This window comes from Moschus berezovskii, chromosome 1 (assembly GCF_049115385.1).
Source record: "Moschus berezovskii isolate FMDL1 chromosome 1, NW_MosBer_1.0, whole genome shotgun sequence".
NCBI classification, from domain to species: Eukaryota; Metazoa; Chordata; class Mammalia; order Artiodactyla; family Moschidae; genus Moschus; species Moschus berezovskii.
This window is the reverse complement of record NC_142460.1, coordinates 24767295-24790565: the sequence shown is the minus strand read 5'-3', so window position 1 is coordinate 24790565 and position 23271 is coordinate 24767295. Positions and strand designations below refer to the sequence as shown.

The 23271-nt window shown below is 39.1% G+C and overlaps 1 protein-coding gene across 6 annotated transcripts in view; it reads right to left on the bottom strand.

Annotated features, from left to right (window-relative positions):
- Positions 1 to 23271, bottom strand: part of GRIK1 (glutamate ionotropic receptor kainate type subunit 1) — a 460642-nt gene that overhangs the window by 16710 nt on the left and 420661 nt on the right. For all 6 annotated transcript variants that reach the window (XM_055421544.2, XM_088836755.1, XM_088836734.1 and 3 more), the window contains 2 exons: positions 7312 to 7537; positions 207 to 457 (listed from right to left, as the gene is read on the bottom strand). In XM_055421544.2, coding sequence (XP_055277519.1) covers positions 207 to 457; positions 7312 to 7537 — 477 coding nt within the window. The remainder of the gene's footprint in view (positions 1 to 206; positions 458 to 7311; positions 7538 to 23271) is intronic.

Sequence of the window (23271 nt, the reverse complement as noted above, 5' to 3'; positions counted from 1 at the left end):
TTCCTTCTTCTCATTAATAAATGATGGGCCTACAGTGCCAGCAGCACCTGGCAGGGATTCAAGAGCTCTTTGCTCTAATTCAAAAATGGCTCTTGGTATCTGATTCAATAGACTATTACAAAAAGGGCAAGCATCCTTAATACCCCTAAACTTAAGACAGATAACACAAACCCCAAACTGACCTGTCTTAGAAAGAGATGACTCACCTGTTCAGTATCATTGTTCTTTCGGGATTTGTATATAAATTCTCCAATGGCTACAAATACAGAAAGGACCAATCCAGCAGCCAGAACAATGAAGATGCCCCCAATGTTTTCTACTCCCAGAGCACTGGCCTCTTTGTTGTCTTCTTCTGGACAGCCATTTCCCCGCCACCATTTTTCTTTCATCATATGCAGTTTCCCCTCTTCTTGTAATTGAAGAATAGCAATAGTAATTTTATCCCGGTAAGGAGAGCCTGTAAGTGAGGACATTTGGATACTGGTTACCAAAAGGTTGAAGAAGACGCAAAGAAGGGTTATCGTCTTAGAGGTTACTTACAGGTAACTTAACAGCTGTCTTAGAGGTAACTACTCACAGCTACTGGAAGAACCCCAGTCTACAAACTGGCCAACAAAGGGCATGGAAATTCAATCCTATATTTTGAAAGATCTAAATAATTGGAAAGGACAAAGCTGACACGCTGAGATGAGCTATTACCCAGATTGTTCCTTTTAAATTAGGAACAGCTGAGCTGGGAATTCTATGACATCCTGCTGTTTCTGGTGAGTTTCCTATGAATCTTTACCCACATTAGAGAATTTCGTCATTTCAATTCCATTTTTTTCTAGGCTTTTGGATGTCTAATATTGTGACAGCCTGGCTACATGATCACCTGTGCCATTTCTTCTTCTTTCTATGGGAGCAGCTAGACATTTCCTAGTGTCCTTTACAATGCCTTGTGGTGATTGACCAATTCCTAGCCATTGGGAGCTAAAGTGCTGTATGACTATTTCCGGTCTTGTCTCATTAATCCTCCCAACATGATCCTCTACTCTCTCCCTCTCTTTCCTCAAATACTCAGCAAGGAGGAAACAATTTTAAGATACTAGGGATAGTGGAACCACTGGTTAGAAATGGCTTGGGACACAGGATGACTGAATGAATCAGAATCCCTCTCTCAATCTGCTATTAGATGATAACAAAGTTAAGAAATAAGTATTTATTGCCTTGGCCACTACGGACTTGCAGGTGTTAGAGTAATTAGTTCATACTGACTAATACACTTATTAAGATACTATTAAAAGTAGCTTTTGAATAATTCAAAGGTCTCACAAAATACAGCTAGATTTAGAAAGCTTGCAAGTACTTTATTGATAGTATTTATACTCTATCTTCTAGCAATGCCATTGGACTTTTAATTCTGTTATGAGTAGACAGCATCAACATCATCTTGCTGCAGCCACAGCATGCCCAATACTGGATCCCTGTGTTAATTAGAGCAAAGGAAGAGATAAACAAAGAGTGTATAATTTCTTTATTAAATTTCTCCTTGGGTGCGAAGAGTTTTTGTAAGCTTTTTATTCTACTCAGTAAGAAAGTAGTACATTCCAAGTCTTTCTGTAAACTTTAACATTCTTCTTGATGGAAAAAGAAAAATAAAAAAATAGAAAATGTGACCTCTTAGAACTAGAAGAGAGCTTCAGTCAGTTCAGTTCAGTCGCTCAGTCATGTCTGACTCTTTGCGGCCCCATGGACTGCAGCACACCAGGCCTCCCTGTCTATCACCAACACCCGGAACTTGCTCAAACTCATGTCCATCGAGCTGGTGATGCCATTCAACCATCTCATCCTCTGTCATCCCCTTCTCCTACCCTTCTCCTACCGCCTTCAATCTTTCCCAGCATCAGGGTCTTTTCCAATGAGTCAGTTCTTCGCATCAGGTGACCAAAATATTGGAGCTTCAGCTTCAGCATCAGTCCTTCCAATGAATATTCACAACTGATTTCCTTTAAGAGTGACTGATTAGATCTCCTTTCAATCCAAGTGTCTCTCAAGAGTCGTCTCCAACACCACAGTTCAAAAGCATCAGTTCTTCGGCACTCAGTTTTCTTCATGGTCTGATTCTCACATTCATACATAATTACTGGAAAAACCATAGCTTTAACTAGATGGACATTTGCCAGCAAAGTAATGTCTCTGCCTTTTAGTATGCTGTCTAGGTTGATCATAGCTTTTCTTCCAAGGAGCAAGTATCTTAATTTCCTGGCTACAGTCACCACCTGCACTGATTTTGGAGCCCAAGAAAATAAAGGCTTTCACTGATTCCATTGTTTCCCCATCTATTCACCATGAAATGATGGGACTGGTTGCCGTGATCATAGTTTTCTGAATGTTGAGTTTTAAACCAGCTTTTTCACGCTCCTATTTCACCTTCATCAAGAGGCTCTTCAGTTCCTCTTTGCTTTCTCCCATAAGGGTGATGTCATCTGCATATCTGAGGTTATTGATATTTATCCTGGCAATCTTGATTCCAGCTTGTGTGTCATCCAGCCTGGCATTTCACATGATACACTCTGCATGTAAGTTCAAAGAGCAGGGTGACAATATATAGCCTTGACATATTCCTTCCCAATTTTGAACCAGTCTGTTGTTCCATGCCCGGTTCTAACTATTGCTTCTTGACCTGCATACGGGTTTCTCAGGAGGCAGGTAAATTGGTCTGGTATTTCCATCTCAGAATTTTCCACAGTTTGTTGTGATCCACACAATCAAAGGCTTTGGAATAGTCAATAAAGCAGAAGTAGATGTTTTTCTGGAACTCTCTTGTTCTATCTATGATTCAACAGATGTTGGCAATTTGATCTCTGGTTCCTCTACCTTTTCTAAATCCAGCTTGAACAACTGGAAGTTCTTAGTTCACGTACTGTTGAAACCTGGCTTGGAGAATTTTGAGCATTACTTGGTTAGTGTACAAGATGAGTGCAGTTGAGGGGTAGTTTGAACTTTCTTTGGCATTGCCTTTCTTTGGGATTGGAAGAAGAGATCTTAGGATACATATTATCCAATCCACTTATTTTTAGAACTGAAGAAAATTAGGATGTGAAAATAATAGCTACTGGCAGAGTCAAGAACTTAACTCAATTCTCCTGACTCTTTCTTAGTGTTGTATTCATTCACACTTCTCCCTCCACCACTGCCCACTCCATGTTACCTACCCCTCTCTCACATGTATCTTATGTTCTAAGGCATGGTTAAAAAACAGAAGATTAATATTGCGGCATTTATCATTTTTTCCCATCCCTCCCAAGACTTCCTAAAGTCATTGTCAGTACCTAAAAATCAAGTTTAAAAGAAGATCAAAATGTAGAGAAGGAGAAATACTGTATGACATCCTTTATATGTGTAATCTAAAAAGAAATGATATAATTGAACTGACTTACAAAGATAAAGAGACTCACAGGCTTAGAGAATGAACTGATGATTGCCAAGGGGGAAAGATGGTGGGAAGCAATAGTTAGGGAATTTAGGATGGTCACGTACACACTGCTCTATTTAAAATGGACAACCCAAAGCACCTACTGTATAGTACAGGGAACTCTGCTCAATGTTATGTAGCAGTCTGGATGGGAGAGGAGTTTGGGGGAGAATGGATGCACATATATGTATGGCTGAATCCCTTCACTGTTCACCTGAAAGTATCACAAATTGTTAATCAGCTATACCCCAATACAAAAGTAAAAGTTTTAAGCAAATGTTAAAGATAAAAATGTTCTGGAGTTAGATTGTGGCTTGTCAGTTGCTGCTGCTGCTTCTGCTAAGTCGCTTCAGTCGTGTTCAACTCTGTGCAGCCCCATAGACGGCAGCCCACCAGGCTCCCCTGTCCCTGGGATTTCCCAGGCAAGAGTACTGCAGTGGGGTGCCATCGCCTTCTCTGGGCTTGTCAGTTAAGAGTGTGGATTTCTGGTGAGAAAATGACTCATGAAAGCCTAATGAAAAGATATTGGCTGCTTGTTTAAACACCCCCAGAATAATGGTTAGTGTCAAAATTAGCACATTTAGCACGCTCATAGTATGTGAGCAATTAGATGAATCATGAGCACTTTACTTTCATGTACAGAAAGGTGCTTTGAAGAATGTGAGAATGATCACAGGGTCAATTGCAGCAGCAATCATGGCAGTATGCACAGTGGGCACTCAGTAAACATTGCCTGAAGCTTTCCTTCTTCCTTCAGGCTGCATGGTACCGAAAACAACTCAGAAAGATGAGATCGGATCTCTGTTTCAAGCTGGTCTCCAAGGAAGGTCATTTCCAGCTTCCTAGTAACCTGTTTAAGCCTTAACTGCTCTCATTCTCTTCAAGTTTTATTTTAAATCCCTCAGGAGGAACGTTTCCAGAGCCCTGTCCTGAGAGCCTGTAAGAAACAAAGTTTTCAATTTTGTGTTGTGACTGAGCTGATTTGGCCCATCGTTGACTGTGAGAAGGAACCTGGAGCCTTATGGGAGCCAGCCAGGGCAAGACCAGAAGTATGTGGGAATTTTTTATATTTGAATATATTTTAGCTTCAGTTGTTGTTGCTTACATGGACTGAATGACATCGGAAGTGATTTATGACAAGTCACTTGAAAAAAAAAAAAAATATATATATATACACTCATGAATCTTCCTGAATAGCAAACTGATATTTCTTAAAGAGTCAATTCATCATAAAAGAAACATCTCACAAATTTATCCAACAGCTGTATTCCCAATGGATGTATTCTCTCTGAGGTCTGCCATCTGTTCCAATTATTCCCTCATTGTTTTTGTTTTAAAAGCATGACAGGTTTATAACCACTATGAAAAATTCCTGGAGTGTATTTTTTTTTATGTAGGGAGGGGGAAAAACTCTTCAATTTTGGAATTTGTATGTCAGACACTGCGTGAGGTTGGCAAAAGTTAGACTAAATTGGAACATTTAAATCTCTTTATATCATATTATATAAAATATAGGGATAATTATCACAGGGTCAGCCTCCTTCACATGGAGGCATAATCATTTTCAAAATGCTACATTATATATATAACAGCATCGAACTTCTTCCACATTATCTAAAATGAGGTGACGAGGCTTAGTTGGAGAGATGAGACATTGCTTTTCAAATCAAAAAGCAGCATAGTATCCTTTTAGTGAATGTCTGACTATTCCACTGGGTCCCCTGAAGAGCACAGCTTAAGGAGAGGTAACCACTTGGGAAAAGGTGTTCACTTCAATTGAATATTGGCATTTTCATCAGGAAAAGTTATTATAAACAAAGGGGCAATAAGGTAGTCACATGTTCCCTAACCCAATCATTCTGCTGATTTATTTAAAGGACATGCATAACAATAATAATAATAAAGTTAATGTCTTTGCTGTATATATTTCTAGCACCAGATGTATTGCATGGGATCAAACTGGCTATGTAGCGACAGTAAAAGGTGAAGAGAGTTGACCTTTATCTGGTTAATCAAGTTAGTATAAATCAAAACTTGAATACAGGCTACTTAATCTTTTTGAAAAAATAAATTTGCTGCCGATTTAAAGCATCAGGAAAGTTAACCTAAAATCTGTTTGGTTGTTTTCTCTTCATGAGAACTATAAGATTTAAAAATGTTGTGCCTGAATTCCACAACCAACTGACCTGAAAGACAGCTGACCCCTTTATGAGTTTGTAGTCTCTAATTCTTCATGGTTGCTACTGCTCCCTATTGGTTCTTCACACAAAGCTTTATTCAATTATGTCTGCTTGATCTCTGTAAGCATCTGAGTTTGTGATCCCTAAATAGTGTTGAGGGAACAAGATAATCCTTTTCAAAAGAGAAAAATAATAATCAACCTTGGGTCCTTAATTATCTGATGTAACTGTAACTTATGATTTCTTATTGGACTAACCCAGTGGTCTAAGATGGCCTCCGATTCCTCCTCTTTGGAATGCTTTTCAGAAAATTGCTGATGACTCACTTTAGAAGAACAGATTGCCACCATACCAGAACCTTACACAATACAGTTTCTGTAGTGAGGGAAATAGGGGAGTTTTCTATAGGGATAGTTCTAGATCTCAGACATGCAAGAAGACCTAGTTGTGTGGGTCTGTATGCCTACAGGTAATAATAACCTTAGACTGTGAAGTAGTACAAAATCCAGGGCAGGAGTATCTGGCAAATAGATGGGGAAAAAGTGGAAACAATGACAGATTTTGTTTTCTTGGGCTCCAAAATCACTGTGGATGGTGACTGCATCCAGAAAACTTGAAAGACGTTTGCGTCTTGGAATGAAAGCTATGATAAACTAGAAAGCATCTTAAAAACAAAGATATCACTTTGCCAACAAAAGTCCACATAGTCAGAGCTATGGTTTTTCCAGTAGTAATCTACGAATGTGAGAGTTGGACCATGAAGAAGGCTGAGCACTGAAGAAACGATGCTTTTGAACTGTGGTGTTGGAGAAGACTCTTGAGAGTCCTCGGACTGCAAGGAGACCCAACCAGTCAGTCCTAAAAGAAATCAACCCTGAATATTCATTGGAAGGACTGATGCTGAAGCTGAAGCTTCAGTACTTTGGCCATCTGATATGAAGAATGGATTCACTGGAAAAGATCTGAATGCTGGGAAAGATTGAGGGCAGAAAGAGAAGGGGCAACAGAAGATGAGATGGTTGGATGGTCTCGCCGACTCAATAGACATGAGTTTAAGCAAACTGTAGGAGACAGTGAAAGACAGGGAAGCCTGGCGTGCTGCAGTCCATGGGGTGGCAATGAGTTGGACACAATTAGCGACTGAACAACAAGAACTATTTGGAGATTTTAGATAGTTATTAATGATTGAGTCTGGCATATTGTCTGAGCAAATAATAATTTAATCTTTGATCTTTTCCTTTTGATAGTTACAGTTTTGTTTTCTACCTACATGGAACACTAGCTCTTTAACTTTGTCATCTATATGTTTAGTTAATTTTGCTGTATTCTAGTAAAATTTAATACAGAAAAAACTAAATAGGCATGGATTGGAGAACATAATGTGATGAGTGTTAATTTGGAAGATATTTTTAAACAATATTTGAGGTAAAATAATAAAATCTATGATCTCAAACATATATGCAGTGGTAGAACTTGAAAGAAATAATGAGTTGAAAGTTTATTAGATTGAAGATCTTGGACTCTTTAATTCAAACATGTCTATGACCATTTTAATTAGTCCACGGAAGGCATTGTAGATTTTCTCAGAATGTGGAGTAGATATATCTGAGTCCATTCCCTTCTATACTTTGTCATTAACATTCACCACCTTGGACACTGCCTTGCCTTTCTTACCAATAGGCGTTCCCACTCCATAACCTTTGGAGTCAATGAGGCCCCCAATCTGGGTGAGGTTGCAGTTCCTCTGCGTCACATACTCGATGCTGGTGGACTCCATCAGCAGGGCATAGTCAGTGGTGAGCACTCGATGGATGCCCTCATCACTGTTTTTGACCAGGGCAGTCTGCTGCCTGCTACTCATGAAAGCCCACATCTTCTCATAGGTGGATATCTTCGATTTCTGCAGGGAAACAAACACACCCGCCAGCAGAGAGAGCTGAGAAAATAGGCCCTAAAGCTACTCAAAACCCCAGGGATTCAAACTGTTTAGGGAGGATTCTTTCTCTTTAGGTAGCAAACTAATATTGATGATCCTGGGACTTTAGTTTGGTAGTTGTCAAGGAAAAACCCTTGGGGGCGCTGAGACAGCTCTGGAGAAAAAAAGATCCTGCCCCACTGACAAGACATTGCCTTAAGATTCTTTTGCTGATTTCAGAATGGAAGAAAGAACATTGGTATCAATGACAGCATTTGCCTGATGAACTCTGGCCACTTAAGAATAAGACCTCAAGGCCCCATGGGCCAAAGGGTGACTAGATCACCCCAGGACTCTATTCATTAATTCCATTGCCTTCAACTACTTAACTTCAGTAGGCACTGTTCTGGTATGTAAATTGTAACATTCCTTTTCAGGGACAGCCTCGGGATACATCCCAGAGTTTCTCTGCTTTATTTATGAAAGAACTGCTGATTACTCTTATCTTTTCTAGAAAACTTAGAGCAAATGCTCTTTCAGACTGAAATTCAGATCAGAAAACTCTTCTTACTGTCTTCTTATATGCCTTTTTTGTATATACTTAGTTTTAAATTCCAATTATGTTTTAGATAATGAGGACTAAATTTTCATTTGAAAGTGTTGTTTGCATTTTGTTTTGTAATTTCCATATTGTTTCAATTTTTTTTTCTGTATTTGTCTTCATTTGCATCAGTACTTCCCCTATTAATTTGAAAGATGAAAGATGCTAGGGGAATTACTGATAATTTCGAGCTATCTCCAGCTCACACATTGTATATGGTACACACACACACACACACATGAGAGCTTCCCTTGGCAGGCATAGGGCTTATCATCTTACCATCTCAGGAGTGTAAAGATGCTTAAAACATGATTTGTTGTCATAAGCAATAAATGAAATACCTGTGGATTCAACGCTAGCATGGTTACTCATGTTCAAGTGTTCCTGGGGGCTCACTCAATTCCAAACTCTATTTAAGACCTTAGGTTAATGCTGTAGGCTTTATGAGTTGAGGGAGGCCAGATGGCTTTATTTTGGGTTGTTAAGCATTTGAAGAGCCCCTTGAGAAAAGTCTCATGAGACAAATAGCAATTCAATAAACAGTACCTTCTAGATACTGGTGTTTTATGGAAACCATTTTATCATGATCAGGCCTGTGTAAATTACTCCTCACTCTCAGAGATATCTGAAAGTTGGGGTTCATGTCACCATGAAAAAGTGTGTTTTTGAGGTTGGGGTCAATGCCTAATTTGTTGGGTAATTTTAGCCTAGAAGAGTCTGATAATGCTAAATTTATAGTAAAGAGCTACTTGTGCAAGTGCAAAGAGGTCAGTCTGTCTTTTGGCAGTGAATATACTGCTGGGGAAATTATTCCTCCATCACAAAACTTCCTTACGGGAAAATATTTTTTTTTAGAATTATGAAATTTTAAAGTTGTCAAGAGACTTTAGAAATTGGCTCATTCAAAATTCTGTTTTCATAGAGGAGGAAATTTTGGTACAGAAGGTTTGGAGACTTCATGAAAGTCACAAAATTGATTAATATGTACCATAGGTAATACTGGACCTCAGTGTGAGTTTAGTCACTCAGTTATGTTCAATTCCTTGGTCTTGTAAACTATAGACCACCAGGCTCCTCTCTCCATGGGATTCTCCAGGCAAGAATACTGGAGTGTGTTGCCATTCCTTTCACCAGGGGATCTTCCTGACCCAGGGACTGAACCTGAGTCTCCTGCATTGCAAGCGGATTCTTTACCATTTGAGACACCAGAGAAACCCCAGACTTCAATTCCCCTGCAATCTAATTCAATGGTCTTTCCATGCTTATTTTGGGTAGGTGAATGTCAAATCTTGCTAAATTCTTCTGAGAATGATTTTCACCTTATATGATCTACCTGTGACACTAAAGCATATAGTCATGAACACGAACTATGCCCTGAGGTTATTTATGATTTTGTATTATGTTAATGCAAACTAGGAGTTATCCCCAAATAAAAAAATCCATGAAACATCTATTTTTCCATTAATATTTAAATTTTATTAAAGATGAATATTGTAAATAGGTAGAAAATTGGATTTTTTGGTGTGTGGTCTATGGAAGCTAGAGGGCTTTCCAGGTGGAGCTAAGTGGTAAAGAACCTTCCTGCCAATGCAGGAGACATAAGAGACTTAGATTTGATCCTTAGGTTGCGAATATCCCCTGGAGAAGAGCATGGCAACCCACTCCAATATTCTTGCCTGGAGAATCCCATGGAAAGAGGAGCCTGGAGGGCTACAGTCTGTAGAGTTGCAAAGAGTCAGACATGACTGAAGCGACTTAGTTTGCATACATGGAAGCTGAGGACAAAACAAAGTAAAAGATCAGTTCATTCATGAGAATAGACCACCTGGGGAGGAGTTCTTGGAATTTATGCATTGAAGGACATGGAAAAAGATGAGAAGATTCAACTGAAAACCTATACACTTGTTATTGATTCCAATCAAGTGTAGTTCTAAAATCATGTTTTCATTCCAGGGTAGACCTATCTGGGGTCCTACTGTGTTATGGTAGGTATGGATTCATACACACTCATACCAGGTATGGCTCACCAGATTAAATTTTGACAGACTTCACAGTGTTCTATATTCAAGAAGTATCCGTTAATCATGTTCTTGATGCCTCCACCATATCTGAGAGCCACAGCACTTCTAAACTCTAATTCTCATTTTATTTTTTAATCTCTTTGCAGGTTGGTAATACAATGTTCCCTGAATCAACACATATCATATCACACTTTGATTAGCACGACTCTGTAGAGTTGATGGGACTTCCCTGGTGCCTCAGTGGTAAAGAATCCACCTGCCAAAGTAGGAGACATGAGTTGGATCCCTAGGTTGGGAAGATGCCCTGGAGAAGGAAATGGCAATCCACTCCAGTATTCTTGCCTAGAAAATCCCATGGGCAGAGGAGTCTAAAGGGCTACAGTTCATGGGGTCACAAAGAGTTGAACACAACCTACTGATGGAAAAATAACAACAAATATAGCTGAAGGTCATTAATTAATTCAGAGTCACAATCATGGGTCAAGGTCGTATTTACGTCTTCCTTTTTGGAGTAGAAAGTTGATTTTGGCTTGAGTTCCCTGAGGTGCTAGAAGGGAAATCTAGCTGGCATGGAGTGTGACTCATTGAGGGCAGAAATTTTCCTCGGTAAGAAAATGGTCACTTGGTGGAGGACTTGGTCAAGTAGAAGGCATAGGGAACAGTCTAAATTTCTCTGGTCCCCTCCTGCCATGTTTGCTCCCACCTAATAGTGGAGAACATAATGGGTCAGAGAATAGCACCCTTCTGGTTTCATTTCAAGTTTTCTTTCCTTGTTTAGAAAGTTGTGGGACTGCCTTCTATTCTACATTTGAAAAACTAGGGAGCTTAGATAGAAAGACAGAATGTGGCTAAGAAATAACCTTTTTAGCAGTTAAAACTATCTTTAGATGGCTTGACTCACTGGAAAAGACTCTGATGCTGGGAAAGGTTGGGGGCGGGAGGAGAAGGGGACGACGGAGAATGAGATGGCTGGATGGCATCACCGACTCTGTGGACATGAGTTTGAGTGAACTCCGGGAGTTGGTGATGGACAGGGAGGCCTGCCGTGCTGTGATTCATGGGGTCGCGGAGAGTCAGACACGACTGAGCGACTGAACTGAACTGAACTGAACTGAGATGGCTTGAGCATCTTAGGATATAGTGCATTTTCTACCACTGGGAACTTACAAGGAGAATTTCACTGTTGGACAAGTTTCACTTAAGGATCCTTCGACTCCTAGGTTCTACTCTTCGGACCAGCCTTTTCACATTACTTATACAGGTCCTGACTTCAACAACAGTGAAGTGATACCCAGGTGTCATGTTGATTAAAGAGCCAATACACAGTGAAGGTCTCTTTCCACCTTATTTTTGAATTCCATCCTCTTTTATACTGTGTTTTGCAATATTTATTTTCTGTTTGGTCAGAAAGTACTATTTTAAGAGTAATTAAATTAGGTTTATTTTTTTAATAGACAATTTTTAAGACACAAATCTTAATAATTCTTAAAAATGAAAGCATGCTTTATGAAACACTGTCAAAAATATTAAAAGACCAAGCAAACCGTTTGAATGACAGTTTGGATGTTTCTGCACTTCTAAATCTTCTGTAGTCTCAGCCTGCTAAAATTGCTTTAAATAATATATGTTTAAAAAGAAGAAACAGTGATTGCATTTTATTTCACTGAATATGTCAAAGGTTAATTAGAAGATTTGTAAAGTACTCTGAGCTTCTTATGAAAAATCACTAAAACTGAAAAATTCCTCATTTATTAAATCTTAAATTATTTAGGTTTTTTTAAAAATCTTACAGGGGCATCAAGGTTTAAATACATTTATTTTGTCTAGTTAAACCTGATTATATGGCTATTCTGATGCTGATGAAAGGTTGTTGGCAGAGAAGAAGTGGTTTTTTTCATCTAAAATTTGTTATAAGGAAGTATAACTGTATCACCATTTGATGACTTGTTTATTTCTCTTTTTTCTCTCATAATTCTTGAAAGTTAAACACTCAATGGGAAATGATTTACAATTGGTCTCTGTGCACTTAAAAACTGCTTATTGAAAACAGTAATAATAACCAGCACATGCCGTGTTTACTGTGTGCCCAAAATGATTCTAAGCACTTTGCATTATTAATCCACCTAATCTTCACAGTGCTCATAAGAGAAAGATACCATTATTATTTCTCCTTTACAGATGAGGAAACAGAATGCCACATAAAGAAATGATGAAACTAGGACCCGATTCTAGAAATATGGCTCTAGGGTATGTGTTCTTAACTAATAGGGAATCAACTATTTGTTTTAACACAGAGAATATCAAAATTATGACTTGGCTGACATTTTAACATCATTAACACATTTTCTAAAAAAATAATTGCACTAAAAAGCTGTGTCATCTTTCTATTATAACTAGGGCTGCTGCAATTCTGGTAGTCATCACACAATGCATGGAAACAATTTACATGAATTTAGACAGCTTATATTTGTTTAGACAAAAAAAAAATCTAGTGTTTTGGGAACTGCAACAGTTGTCACCTGAGAAGAAATGTAGGTATTGTTTATGTTTTTTCTTTTAACAGCATTTTCTATTTCATATAGTTTCATTGGTTTCAGCTGCAGGGTTTTTACTATAACAGGTAAAATATGTGTGAATTGTGGAGTGTAATGCAATCCTAAAACTGATAGTATGTGCATTTTATAGACCTAGCCCTCTAATATTTTATTTTTACTGAAATACACATTATCACATTATTTCTTCAACCAGGTTATAGGTCTTCTACAGTAAAGATGTGTAATCCCATTATTCAGTAGAAGGAATAACTGCAATTCTACTTCAGGCCAACATATATAAAGATTTTATATATGTATACACACACCTATTTATACATTTATTTTTACATATGTCCATAACCCCACACAAATGCACTAAGGATAGATTATTGATATTTGATTTTTGTTATCTTGTAAACAAATGGTCTTATAAATATGGTAAATACATACTTATAGAACAAATAAAATACCAAAGACAATTACATTTCAAAATGTCATCTCCAGCTTACTTTTATTTTAGATAGACATTGATTTAAAAAATAAATGGGACTTCCCTGGTGGTACAATGGACAAGAATCCACTTGCCAATGCTGGGGACACAGGTTCGATCTCTGGTCCAGGAGAATTCCACATGCTGTAGAGCAACTAAGCCTATGTAGCACAACTACTGAGCCTGTATTCTAGAGCCAGTGCCCTGCAGCAAGAGAAGCCACTGCAATGAGAAGCCCATGCACCACAGGTAGGGAGCGGTCTCCGCTCACTGCAACTAGAGAAAACTCACGCAGCAACAAAGACCAGTGCAACCGCAAATAAATAAGCAATAAAATAAAATTAAAAAAATTTAGAAACCTTAAAAATCAATCAAAGACACAGAAGTTAGCCATGCAGGCATCCAAACTTGCAAAGCAGATATATCAGAGGTGAACCATTGCCTTTAAAGCAATCATTTCCCTTAACGCATGATTGAAGCAAAGTGAGAGTTTCTTAGTCATCTCCACCTCTTTGTGACCCCATGGACTATAGTCCACTAGGCTCCTTTTTCCATGGAATTCTCCAGACAAGAATTCTGGAGTGGGCAGCCATTCCCTTCTCCAGGGGACCTTCCGGACCTAGGGATTGAACATTGGTCTCTCGCGTTGCAGGCAGATTCTTTGCCATCTGAGCCACTAGGGATGTTTAACACGATTAGATATATTATTTCATTAAGTAATGTTATCCTGGATTTTTAAAAATACGATTTAATTTACAAAAGTCACTTTGAAGAAAGCATTCTCAGATGAAAGCATTTATACTATAGTGAGGAGCCTCTATCTTTCAAACATATTAATATATAATATGATCATTCTAGTTGATTACGCTCTTACCTTGAATTGACAGAAAGTTACGACATTTGCAGAATCTCCTAGGTTTTTAAAAATTCATGTGTTCCCTTTAACAATTTCCCTCAGTGGGATTTAAACACCTTTGCTAGAACATTTTTCATGTTTTTCTCCTGTCCAGAATTAAAGATTGGTCCCTTACAGGCAATGGATCAGGCACTGAAACAGGTTAACTTTAATTGACCTCATGGATTTCTCCCTAAGCAATACATTTTTAAACTATAGGTACTTGGCAGTTTGAACACTGATGGTAGGATTGGCTGGATCTTTCAAACAAGAGCTAATAGCTCCTATGTGAAGAATTCCTGCCTCTGCAGAGAAGTTTGTGAAATGTCTTTCATTTTGTGCTTCGTTACATGACGATTTCTGTCTGAAACCTGTCTGCCCATAATGGCTCATTGCTTCAGATGCACTGGTGCAGCACTCAGTAACTTTCTTGAAATATCTCTTGAGTTAATGAAAGCACCTAGCCACTCTCTGGAAGGAGATTATAAAGGTTAGAAACTCCTTTATTCCCACCACAGGTCCAAAGTCCCCAGACCATGAAAGCCAGCAATGACAAACCTGTTACAATTTTTTAAAATCTATTTTATTCAAGTCATTTTAGACTGAACCATGATCTAATCTGCGTAATCCTGTGACTTGGGTCTGAGACGATTTTTACAAGGCTAGCTTCTACTGAGAGTCATTTTTTACATGAGTATTTTTTATTCTGGGTTCACAAGGACTTTTTCTATGTTCACACCACTTCCTGTCTGCATAAGGCATGCTACTTAATCATATGCTATATTGTATTTAACAGGTCTGTGTACATCTTGTCTCTTTATTGGTATTCAGGTCTTTAAGCCTTGAGCAAAATTTTATATCCTCCCTTTCCTTTCTCTTACAGTGCCAACTTCAAGTACTGGTCAAAGTGGAGATCCTGGAAAAATATCTAAATTGAACTGAATTGAGTTGAATTGCCTTGTTCCTCTTCTCAGCTGAATTCTAAGGGCAGCCTCACCATCTGCTGCTTATCTACCATCTGGAAGTGGTTCTTCTGCAAATGCCTGTATGTGCTCAGCAAAGCTTCCAAGGACTGTTTTTCGTCTGACTTGGCCTCCGAAAGCATTTGAGATTTGGGCACTGGCACTCTCTGGATTTTTTCTGTCCAGTAGCAGAAGCCACACCACCTAGGGATCACTGACAGTGAGGAATCTGAACAGAGACCAAACTAGAGAGGGATTTTTTTTTTTTTTTAATTCAGAAAGTTGAAAAAGTAGGACTAATAGCTAGGAATAAGGACTGGATGCTAATGGTGATGATGTTGTAGGTGATAATTACAGTAATCTTTAGCATTTTTTCTTTTTTTATTTAACAGTTTTCTTGTTTATAATTTGCCAATTAGTATTATAAGCACACTACCTCTATCGAGTTATGTATTTCTTAAAATAATATTTCAGAGGATTTAATAACTTACCAAGATCTACATAGCTAATGGGGCTTCCCTGGTGACTCAGCAGTAAAGAATCTGCCTGCAATGCAGGAGACGCAGGTTCCATCCCTGGGTCAGGAAGATCCTGTAGAGGAGGGTATGGCAACTCATTCTAGTACTCTTGTCTGGAGAATCCCATGGACAGAGGAGCCTGGCGGGCTACAGTCCATAGGGTCTCAAAGAGTTGGACATGACTGAAGCAACTGGACACGTATGCACACATACAGCTAATAAGCAGTAATGTCAGAATTTGAACCCAGGCTATCTGGCTCCAGAACAAAACCTTCCTCTAAGTTTTAATTTTATACTGGTTATATCTCCTGAGAAGACTGGCTGGGATCCCTAATCTCTGAACAATGAACCCAAATCAGTATTCTTGGATGATGGTTTGCAAGAGGCATTGAGAAAAACCCTTGTTTTAAGCCTTAAATGATTCTTCAACTTTTAACATGACAATCATTTCTTCATCTAGGAAAAAGATATGAATTACTAAACTGTCACTGTGAGACAAAAGTTTGGGCTATTCCATTTGTCCAAAGGTAATTAATGGAATGAATAATTACAAGGAGAAAAAGCAATTTTTCACATGTCCTACTTTTTATGAGACATGGAGAAGATTAGTACCTTAGTGTTCTAAGATAAAAGGAGAAGTTGCATTTGGGTTGAGAGCCACTGCTCTCAACATTGTTGTGTATAAGAGAGGAAACGGCCTTAGGAAATCTGCTTTCAAGTTATGTCCATAGATCTTGAACTGACCACTCTTTGTACTTCCTAAGATGCTGGGTTGGTCTCAGACAGTGGGGAGGGCAGGAAAGTCTATCATTCAGGATTTTGAAACAATTGAAAGGACCAAATAATTCAACGGCAGAGAGCTGAGAAACCAATATAATTAATATCATATTATCACTCAGTATTCTCCTGAGTAGAAAATAATAAGAGAATTTGTTTAAAAAGTTTTCTTGTATGAAGTCTCTTGAAATTCTGAATTATTAACATACTGATTTATAAAAAAGATTCCATTAAAAAATTGATAGATAGCCCAACAAGGACAAATAAAAGGTCCCCTTATACTTGGAGCATCTCCTAAAGCATCTTCAACAGTACCTGGATAGTCGATAAAACACTCTGCCTTTCTTTAACTTTGACCTGGTAATTGGCCTTCTGGTGACTGACACCCTGTCATCAAATAGGCATTATATCATCCACAGTGCTAAGGTCTTTAAGACTCAGGTGCAGATGACCCTGAGGAAGTATAATATTTAATAAGCATCATTAACTAAATGCCCTTGGTCACAAAACTTAAAATTGTTCTTTATTTTAATGGGCATTAGCATATAGGTATCTTGAGGTGTCCATCTATAAAACTTTGTGAATATACATGTATTTGAATTTATGATTTAACCCCAGTTCTTTGTGTAAATACAGTCCTTGGTGATCACTGTGATTGTTTCACATACAAATGGCTCTATGAAGGAAAACTATTTTTGCCTCCTTGGTCTTAGACATGTAGTACCGTGATGCAGCACTTGATTAATAAATGTCAATTTATTCCCTCAGCCTTGTCTGAATTCCGATGATGAATAGTGAAACCTCATCTGAGCTATTTTAAAAAATAACTTTTTTTTCACTTTGAAAATCAAATATCCCAAATCTGAAATATAAGGCCAGGTTGTCTGCAAGAATAGCAGTCTAGATTAAAATATAAAGTCAATGACTTTGGATGGAAATTTTAGGGAGCAACTTCTGGTCATACTTTTCAAGCAGTGTGTATGTGTGTGTGTGTGTATGTGCGCGTGTGTGTGGTATGTGTGTGTGCTCAGTCGTGTCCTACTCATTGCAACCCCATGAACCGTAGTCTCTCGGGCTCCTCTGTCCATGGGATTTCCCAGGCAAGAATACTGGAGTGGGTTGCCATTTCCTTCTCCAGGGGATCTTCCAGACCCAGGGATCAAACCTGCATCTCCTGATTTGGCAGGCAGATTCTTCACTACTGGTGGCACCTGGGAAGTCCTTTGCTAAAAACATCCCTGGCTTGTGTCCCAGAGACCAAATGTGAAGGGTTAGTGCACTTTGCTTGTGGATTTTAGTAATTTCCATCATCATTTTAAGCTTTCAACTGCTTATTCTTCAGCTGTGAAACAACTTAGAATCATCTTGAAAGCAAAGAGTCGGCTTCACCATTTGGATGTACCAAAGAGATATTTTGGGGATATTGAGGGGACAAAAGCACTTGAAGTTACTCCGTGTGATGAAAAAATGCTTCTTATTAGAAATTTCCTTGTGACTGAGTGTGAACGGAACCCATGTGAGCAAGGGTCATTACAGCCCCAACAGTAGATTAGAATACACTAAGCTAGACCAGGTAAAGGAAGTTTTCCTTATTGATTCCACAACCAAGGGAGGATATGTCTTTGATTAAGAAAGGGAAGCAGGGACACCGTAACGGCACAGCAGAGGTGATGCATTAGTGTTGAGCCAGGTCAGGACTGAGTTCTTGCTACTTTAACTGCTGTCACTCAGTGACAGGGTGGGACTACCCTGAGAGCTGAAAGGCTGGCACGTTTCTTTCCCTCACAGAATAATCCAGCTTAAAATCCCCGAGTGTGGATCCCTCTGAAGCTTTCTGACAGCCTGCCTCCCTCAAGGGGAAAACTAAATCGGATTTAGTCCTTGTTCTCTTTTTGCAAATAAATTCCTTCTTGATAAATACGGTTGCTGGGCTACGAGATAACTTGTAAATCGAGGAACATAGGATGGCTTCTCTTCCTCTGTGGATCTCTCTGTATCCTTCCTGCTATGGTCTGAATGTTTCCCCCCAAAATCCATATGCTGAAATCCTGACCCTCCAAGGTGATGGCATAAGGAGGTGAGGTGTTGGGGAGGTGTTTAAGTCATGAGGATGGAGCCATGAATGGGATTAGTGCCCTTATAAAAGAAGCTCCTAAAAGACCTTTGCCCCTTCTACCACAGGAGGACACAGCATAAAATCTGCAACCTGGAAGAGAGCCCTCATTCAACCATGCTGGACCCCGATCTTGACTTTCAGCCTCCAGAATTGTAAGAAATAAATGTCTGTTGTTTATAAACTTCCCAGTCTGATGTTCTGTTATATCAGCCTGCACAGATACACTTCTTCACCTCCCTCCCTTCTTTCTCTTCTTTCTTTCTCTGATAGAAATCGTCTCTCTTAGATTTCATCAGTGCTTTTACTCATTTATTAAAAACATATTTTCTGAGTGTCTACTATCCTTTACTAGGTGTCTACTATGTGCCAAGTACTATTTTAGGTTCTGAGGATATAAATGACAAACAAAGAGACCAACTGTCCATCCTCAAGATGCTTATCTTGGAGAACTCTCTGAAGTTTGACTGAACTCTGGCTCGCCCATCAATAGCTTTATAAATTTGTGGCAAGTTATTTAATGGAGCTATGACTCGATGGAGGTGGGTTTGAGTGAACTCCGGGAGTTGGTGATGGACAGGGAGGCCTGGTGTGCTGTGATTCATGGGGTCCCAAAGAGTCGGACACAACTGACCAATTGAACTGAACTGAATGCCTCATTTCATCTCAATCCCAAAGAAAGGCAATTCCAAAGAACATTCGAACTACCACACAAATGCACTCATCTCACAGGCTAGCAAAGTAATGCTCAAAATTCTCCAAGCCAGGCTTCAACAGTATGTGAACAGTGAACTTCCAAATGTTCAAGCTGGATTTAGAAAAGGCAGAGGAACCAGTGATCAAATTGCCAACATCCGCTGGATCATCGAAAAAGCAAGAGAGTTTCAGAGAAACATCTACTTCTACATAATTGATTACGCCAAAGTCTTTAACTGTGTAGATCACAACAAACTGTGGAAAATTCTTAAAGAGATGGGAATACCAGACCACCTGACCTGCCTCTTGAGAAATATGTATGCAGGTCAGGAAGCAACAGTTAGAACTGGACATGGAACAACAGACTGGTTCCAAATTGGGAAAGGTGTACATCAAGGCTGTATATTGTCACCCTTCTTATTTAACTTATATGTAGAATATATCATGCAAAATGTTGGGCTGGATGAAACACAAGGTAGAATCAAGTTTGCCAGGAGAAATATCAATAGCCTCAGGTGCTAAGATGACATCACTCTTATGGCAGAAAGTGAAGAGGAACTAAAGAACCTCTTGATGAAAGTGAAAAAGGAAAGTGAAAAAGTTGGCTTAAAACTCAACATTCAGAAAACTAAGATCATGGCATCTGGTTCCATCATCACTTCATGGCAAATGGATGGGGAAACAGTGAGAGACTTGATTTTCTTGGGCTCCAAAATCAGTGCAGATGGTGACTGCAGCCATGAAATTAGAGGACTCTTGCTCCTTGGAAGAAAAGCTATGACCAACCTAGACAGCATATTAAAAGGCAGAGACATTACTTTGCCAACAAAGGCCCGTATAGTCAAACTATGGTTTTTCCAGTAGTCATGTATGGATGTGAGTTGGCCTATAAAGAAAGCTTAGGGCTAAAGAATTGATGCTTTTGAACTGTGGTGTTGGAGAAACTCTTGAGGGTCCCTTGGACTGCAAGGAGAGCCACCCAGTCCATCCTAAAGGAAATCAGTCTTGAATATTCATTGGAAGGACTGATGTTGAAGCTGAAACTCCAATGCTTTGGCCACCTGATGTGGAGAACTGACTCACTGGAAAAGACCCTGGTGCTAGGAAAGATTGAAGGCAGGAGAAGGGGATGACAGAGGATGAGATGGTTGGCTGACATCACCAACTCGATGGACTTGAGTTTTAGCAAGCTCCTGAAGTTGGTGATGGACAGGGAGGCCTGGTGCACTGCAGTTCACGAGGTTGCAGAGTCGGACATGACTGAGCTACTGAACTGAACTGAGTGACTGAAGTGAACTGAACTGATGCCTCATTTACTTTCCTACTAGTGGCTCAGAAGGTAAAGAATGTGCCTGCAATGCAGGAGACCCAGGTTTGATTCCTGGGTTGGGAAGATCCCTTGGAGAAGGGCATGGCAACCCAAGGCCATATTCTTGCCTGGAGAATCCCATAGTAGAGGAGCCTGTCAGGCTATCGTCCATAGCGCTGCAGAGTGGGATGTGACTTAAGTGACTTAGCACGCATGTATATATGCCTCGCTTTCCTCATCATACAATGGGGATAATATTAGCTTTCTCCTCAGTCGCCCTTTATAAGGATAAACTGAGATAATATATTTAAAGTGTTTAGGAGCAGAGTGTGTGGCTATGAGCTAGTGTGTAATGCATACTTCTTGTCTCCCATCATTGTACTCTCATCAGGGTGTTTCTCCCTGAGATGCTTATTGTCTCGTTTGCCCGGTCACCCGAGAAACTTTTACTTGTGCCTCATTTTCAGGACCAGGGAGGAAGCAGGAGCCTGCTCTGAAAATGCCCAGGGAGCAGCAGTTGTGAGACTAGCACCGAATTATTTCAGTGAAAAGCGCTATCCAAGAATACCTTAATGTGTTGACCCTAGGGTCCTGCCAGGTGACGTGGGGACCAACACGTGAGCAGAGACAAAGCAAAATAAGGTTAAAGGATACTGTGTGAATCCAGTGTTTGACTGGATGGTGGCAGAGTCAGATCTGTGGCTTTTTCAAAGCATAGCCTCTCCCTCTTTTTATATTTATGAAGTGCATCTTAGTAAGCAGTATTCTTGCCAGGAGAATCCCATGGACAGAGGAGTCTGGTGGGCTACAGTCCGTGGGGTTGCAAAGAGTTGGACATGGCTGAGCACAAGCTCTGTGTATACTATACTCACTACAATAGTCATAGAATCTTCTCTGCTTCTACTTGCCCCTTTCCCAATACTCCAAAACTTTTTGAGATTGGTGAAAGAGGTAAGTCATTTCAGACATTTTTTCAGACGTACTCAGTTCTACTTTAGCAGTGTCCGTCGGTCCTATATGCCTTGCAGGTCACTTTCCTGGTTTCTGACAAGTATTGTGATGAATTACTAGCTGGGGGTAGCTTGTGTTTCTTCACACTATTGATTTTAGGAAAATTTAAGCTTTCAGAAAGTTGGAAAGCCAATATTTAAAGTCATTTGTCCTGAAAATAACACTTGTCCAAAAAAGAAACAGTCACCACACTTTATACCTTCATTAAATCAATGACATATTTCTTAAAAAATAAGGTGTTTAAAAGTAATTTTTTTTTAATAGAGGAAAAGAAAATCCTAACATTTTAAGATTACTCTGTTTTTTTATAAACCTCTGGGTATAGTGTACTCTTTTTATTAAGATTTTTTTTATGTGGACCATTTTTTATAAACTTTATTGAATTTATTAAAATACCACTTCTGTTTATATATATATATATATATATATATATATATATATTTGGTTCTGAGGCATATGGTATCTTAGTTCCTTGACCAGGAATCAAACCCACACTCCCTGCATTAGAAGGTGAAGTCTCAACCACTGGATTGCCAGGGATGCCCCCTAGTTTACTCTTAAAACAAGTTTTTATTTGTTTATCTATTACTGTTGGTAATTGCTAAACCACATGTACTGCATAAGTAATAGATGGGAGCCTGGTGAGCTATAGTCCATGGGGTTGTGGAGAGTCGGACACAACTGAGTGATTAACATACACACATACACAATACCAATTTTTGTGAACTGTTATACCAAGACGTGCTCACTTTTTTTTACCCTTAATATTTTGTCTCTACTTTAATATTCTCCACAAGTCAGAGTAGTCCACTTGGTCCTGGGGTGGCAACTTCATTTTCGTAATCCGGGTGTGAAATGTTGACAAAAGTGTTTTTAGAGTTTATTCTGGTTACAATTGTTTTCCTTCTCTGCTCCCACCCCCGACCCTGCCCCACCCACACAAGCACAATTACTTCTTACAAGAAGGTCCTAGCCTATCTTTGTCTTAAACCAAGTGTATGATTTTGAGCAGATAATTTAGCTTCTGAGGGTTTTGTTCTTTTTATGAGTAATGTGAAGGTCTGAATCTTTCTGATCTCTAAGGTTTTTTGTCATCTCTAAAGCTTTCTGGATCTATTAAAATCCATATTTTCCCCCATGGGAGACACAGTATCTGAGATTTCATAATAAAACTACTACAGCTTATTCTGTATGCAAGGCTGAAATCAGTTTCATTACTCTGGGTAAGTCATTAAAAGACATGAACAACAAAATGTACTTGACACTAAAACTATATTGATTCTAGATTAAATCTCCTTTGGTGCCTCAGGAAGCTCTCTAGGCTATGGAAGGCTTCAGGCTATACTGGGAGCACTGTCCCTCTTGCTGCAGATGCAATATTAGACTGGAGTCTCCTGGGATATTTTTGGATTTAACTCTCCAAATAAATTCCACTATCAACACATTTACTTGTCACCTGCTTCTGTCTCATCCAGTATAGAACACTACGAATCAAACAATGATATTCACATATTTTGATTAACATTTCAGATTAAATGAACTTTATTTTGTGAGTTCCATACACGAGTCATTAATTAATGGATGTAAAGGTAAGAAAAGATATTGAAGGTACTGATATGTGGAACTGAGTGTACTAAATCAAGGATAGAAGGATTGAAATCTAAATGGTGTAAAGGCAAGAGAAAAATGTTGAAGGTCGAGATGTGTGGATCTGAGTGTACTATATTGGGGATAGAAGGACTGATATTTAGATGAACTGAAGAAATTGCTTTACACTGACTGCTGTGGGCAT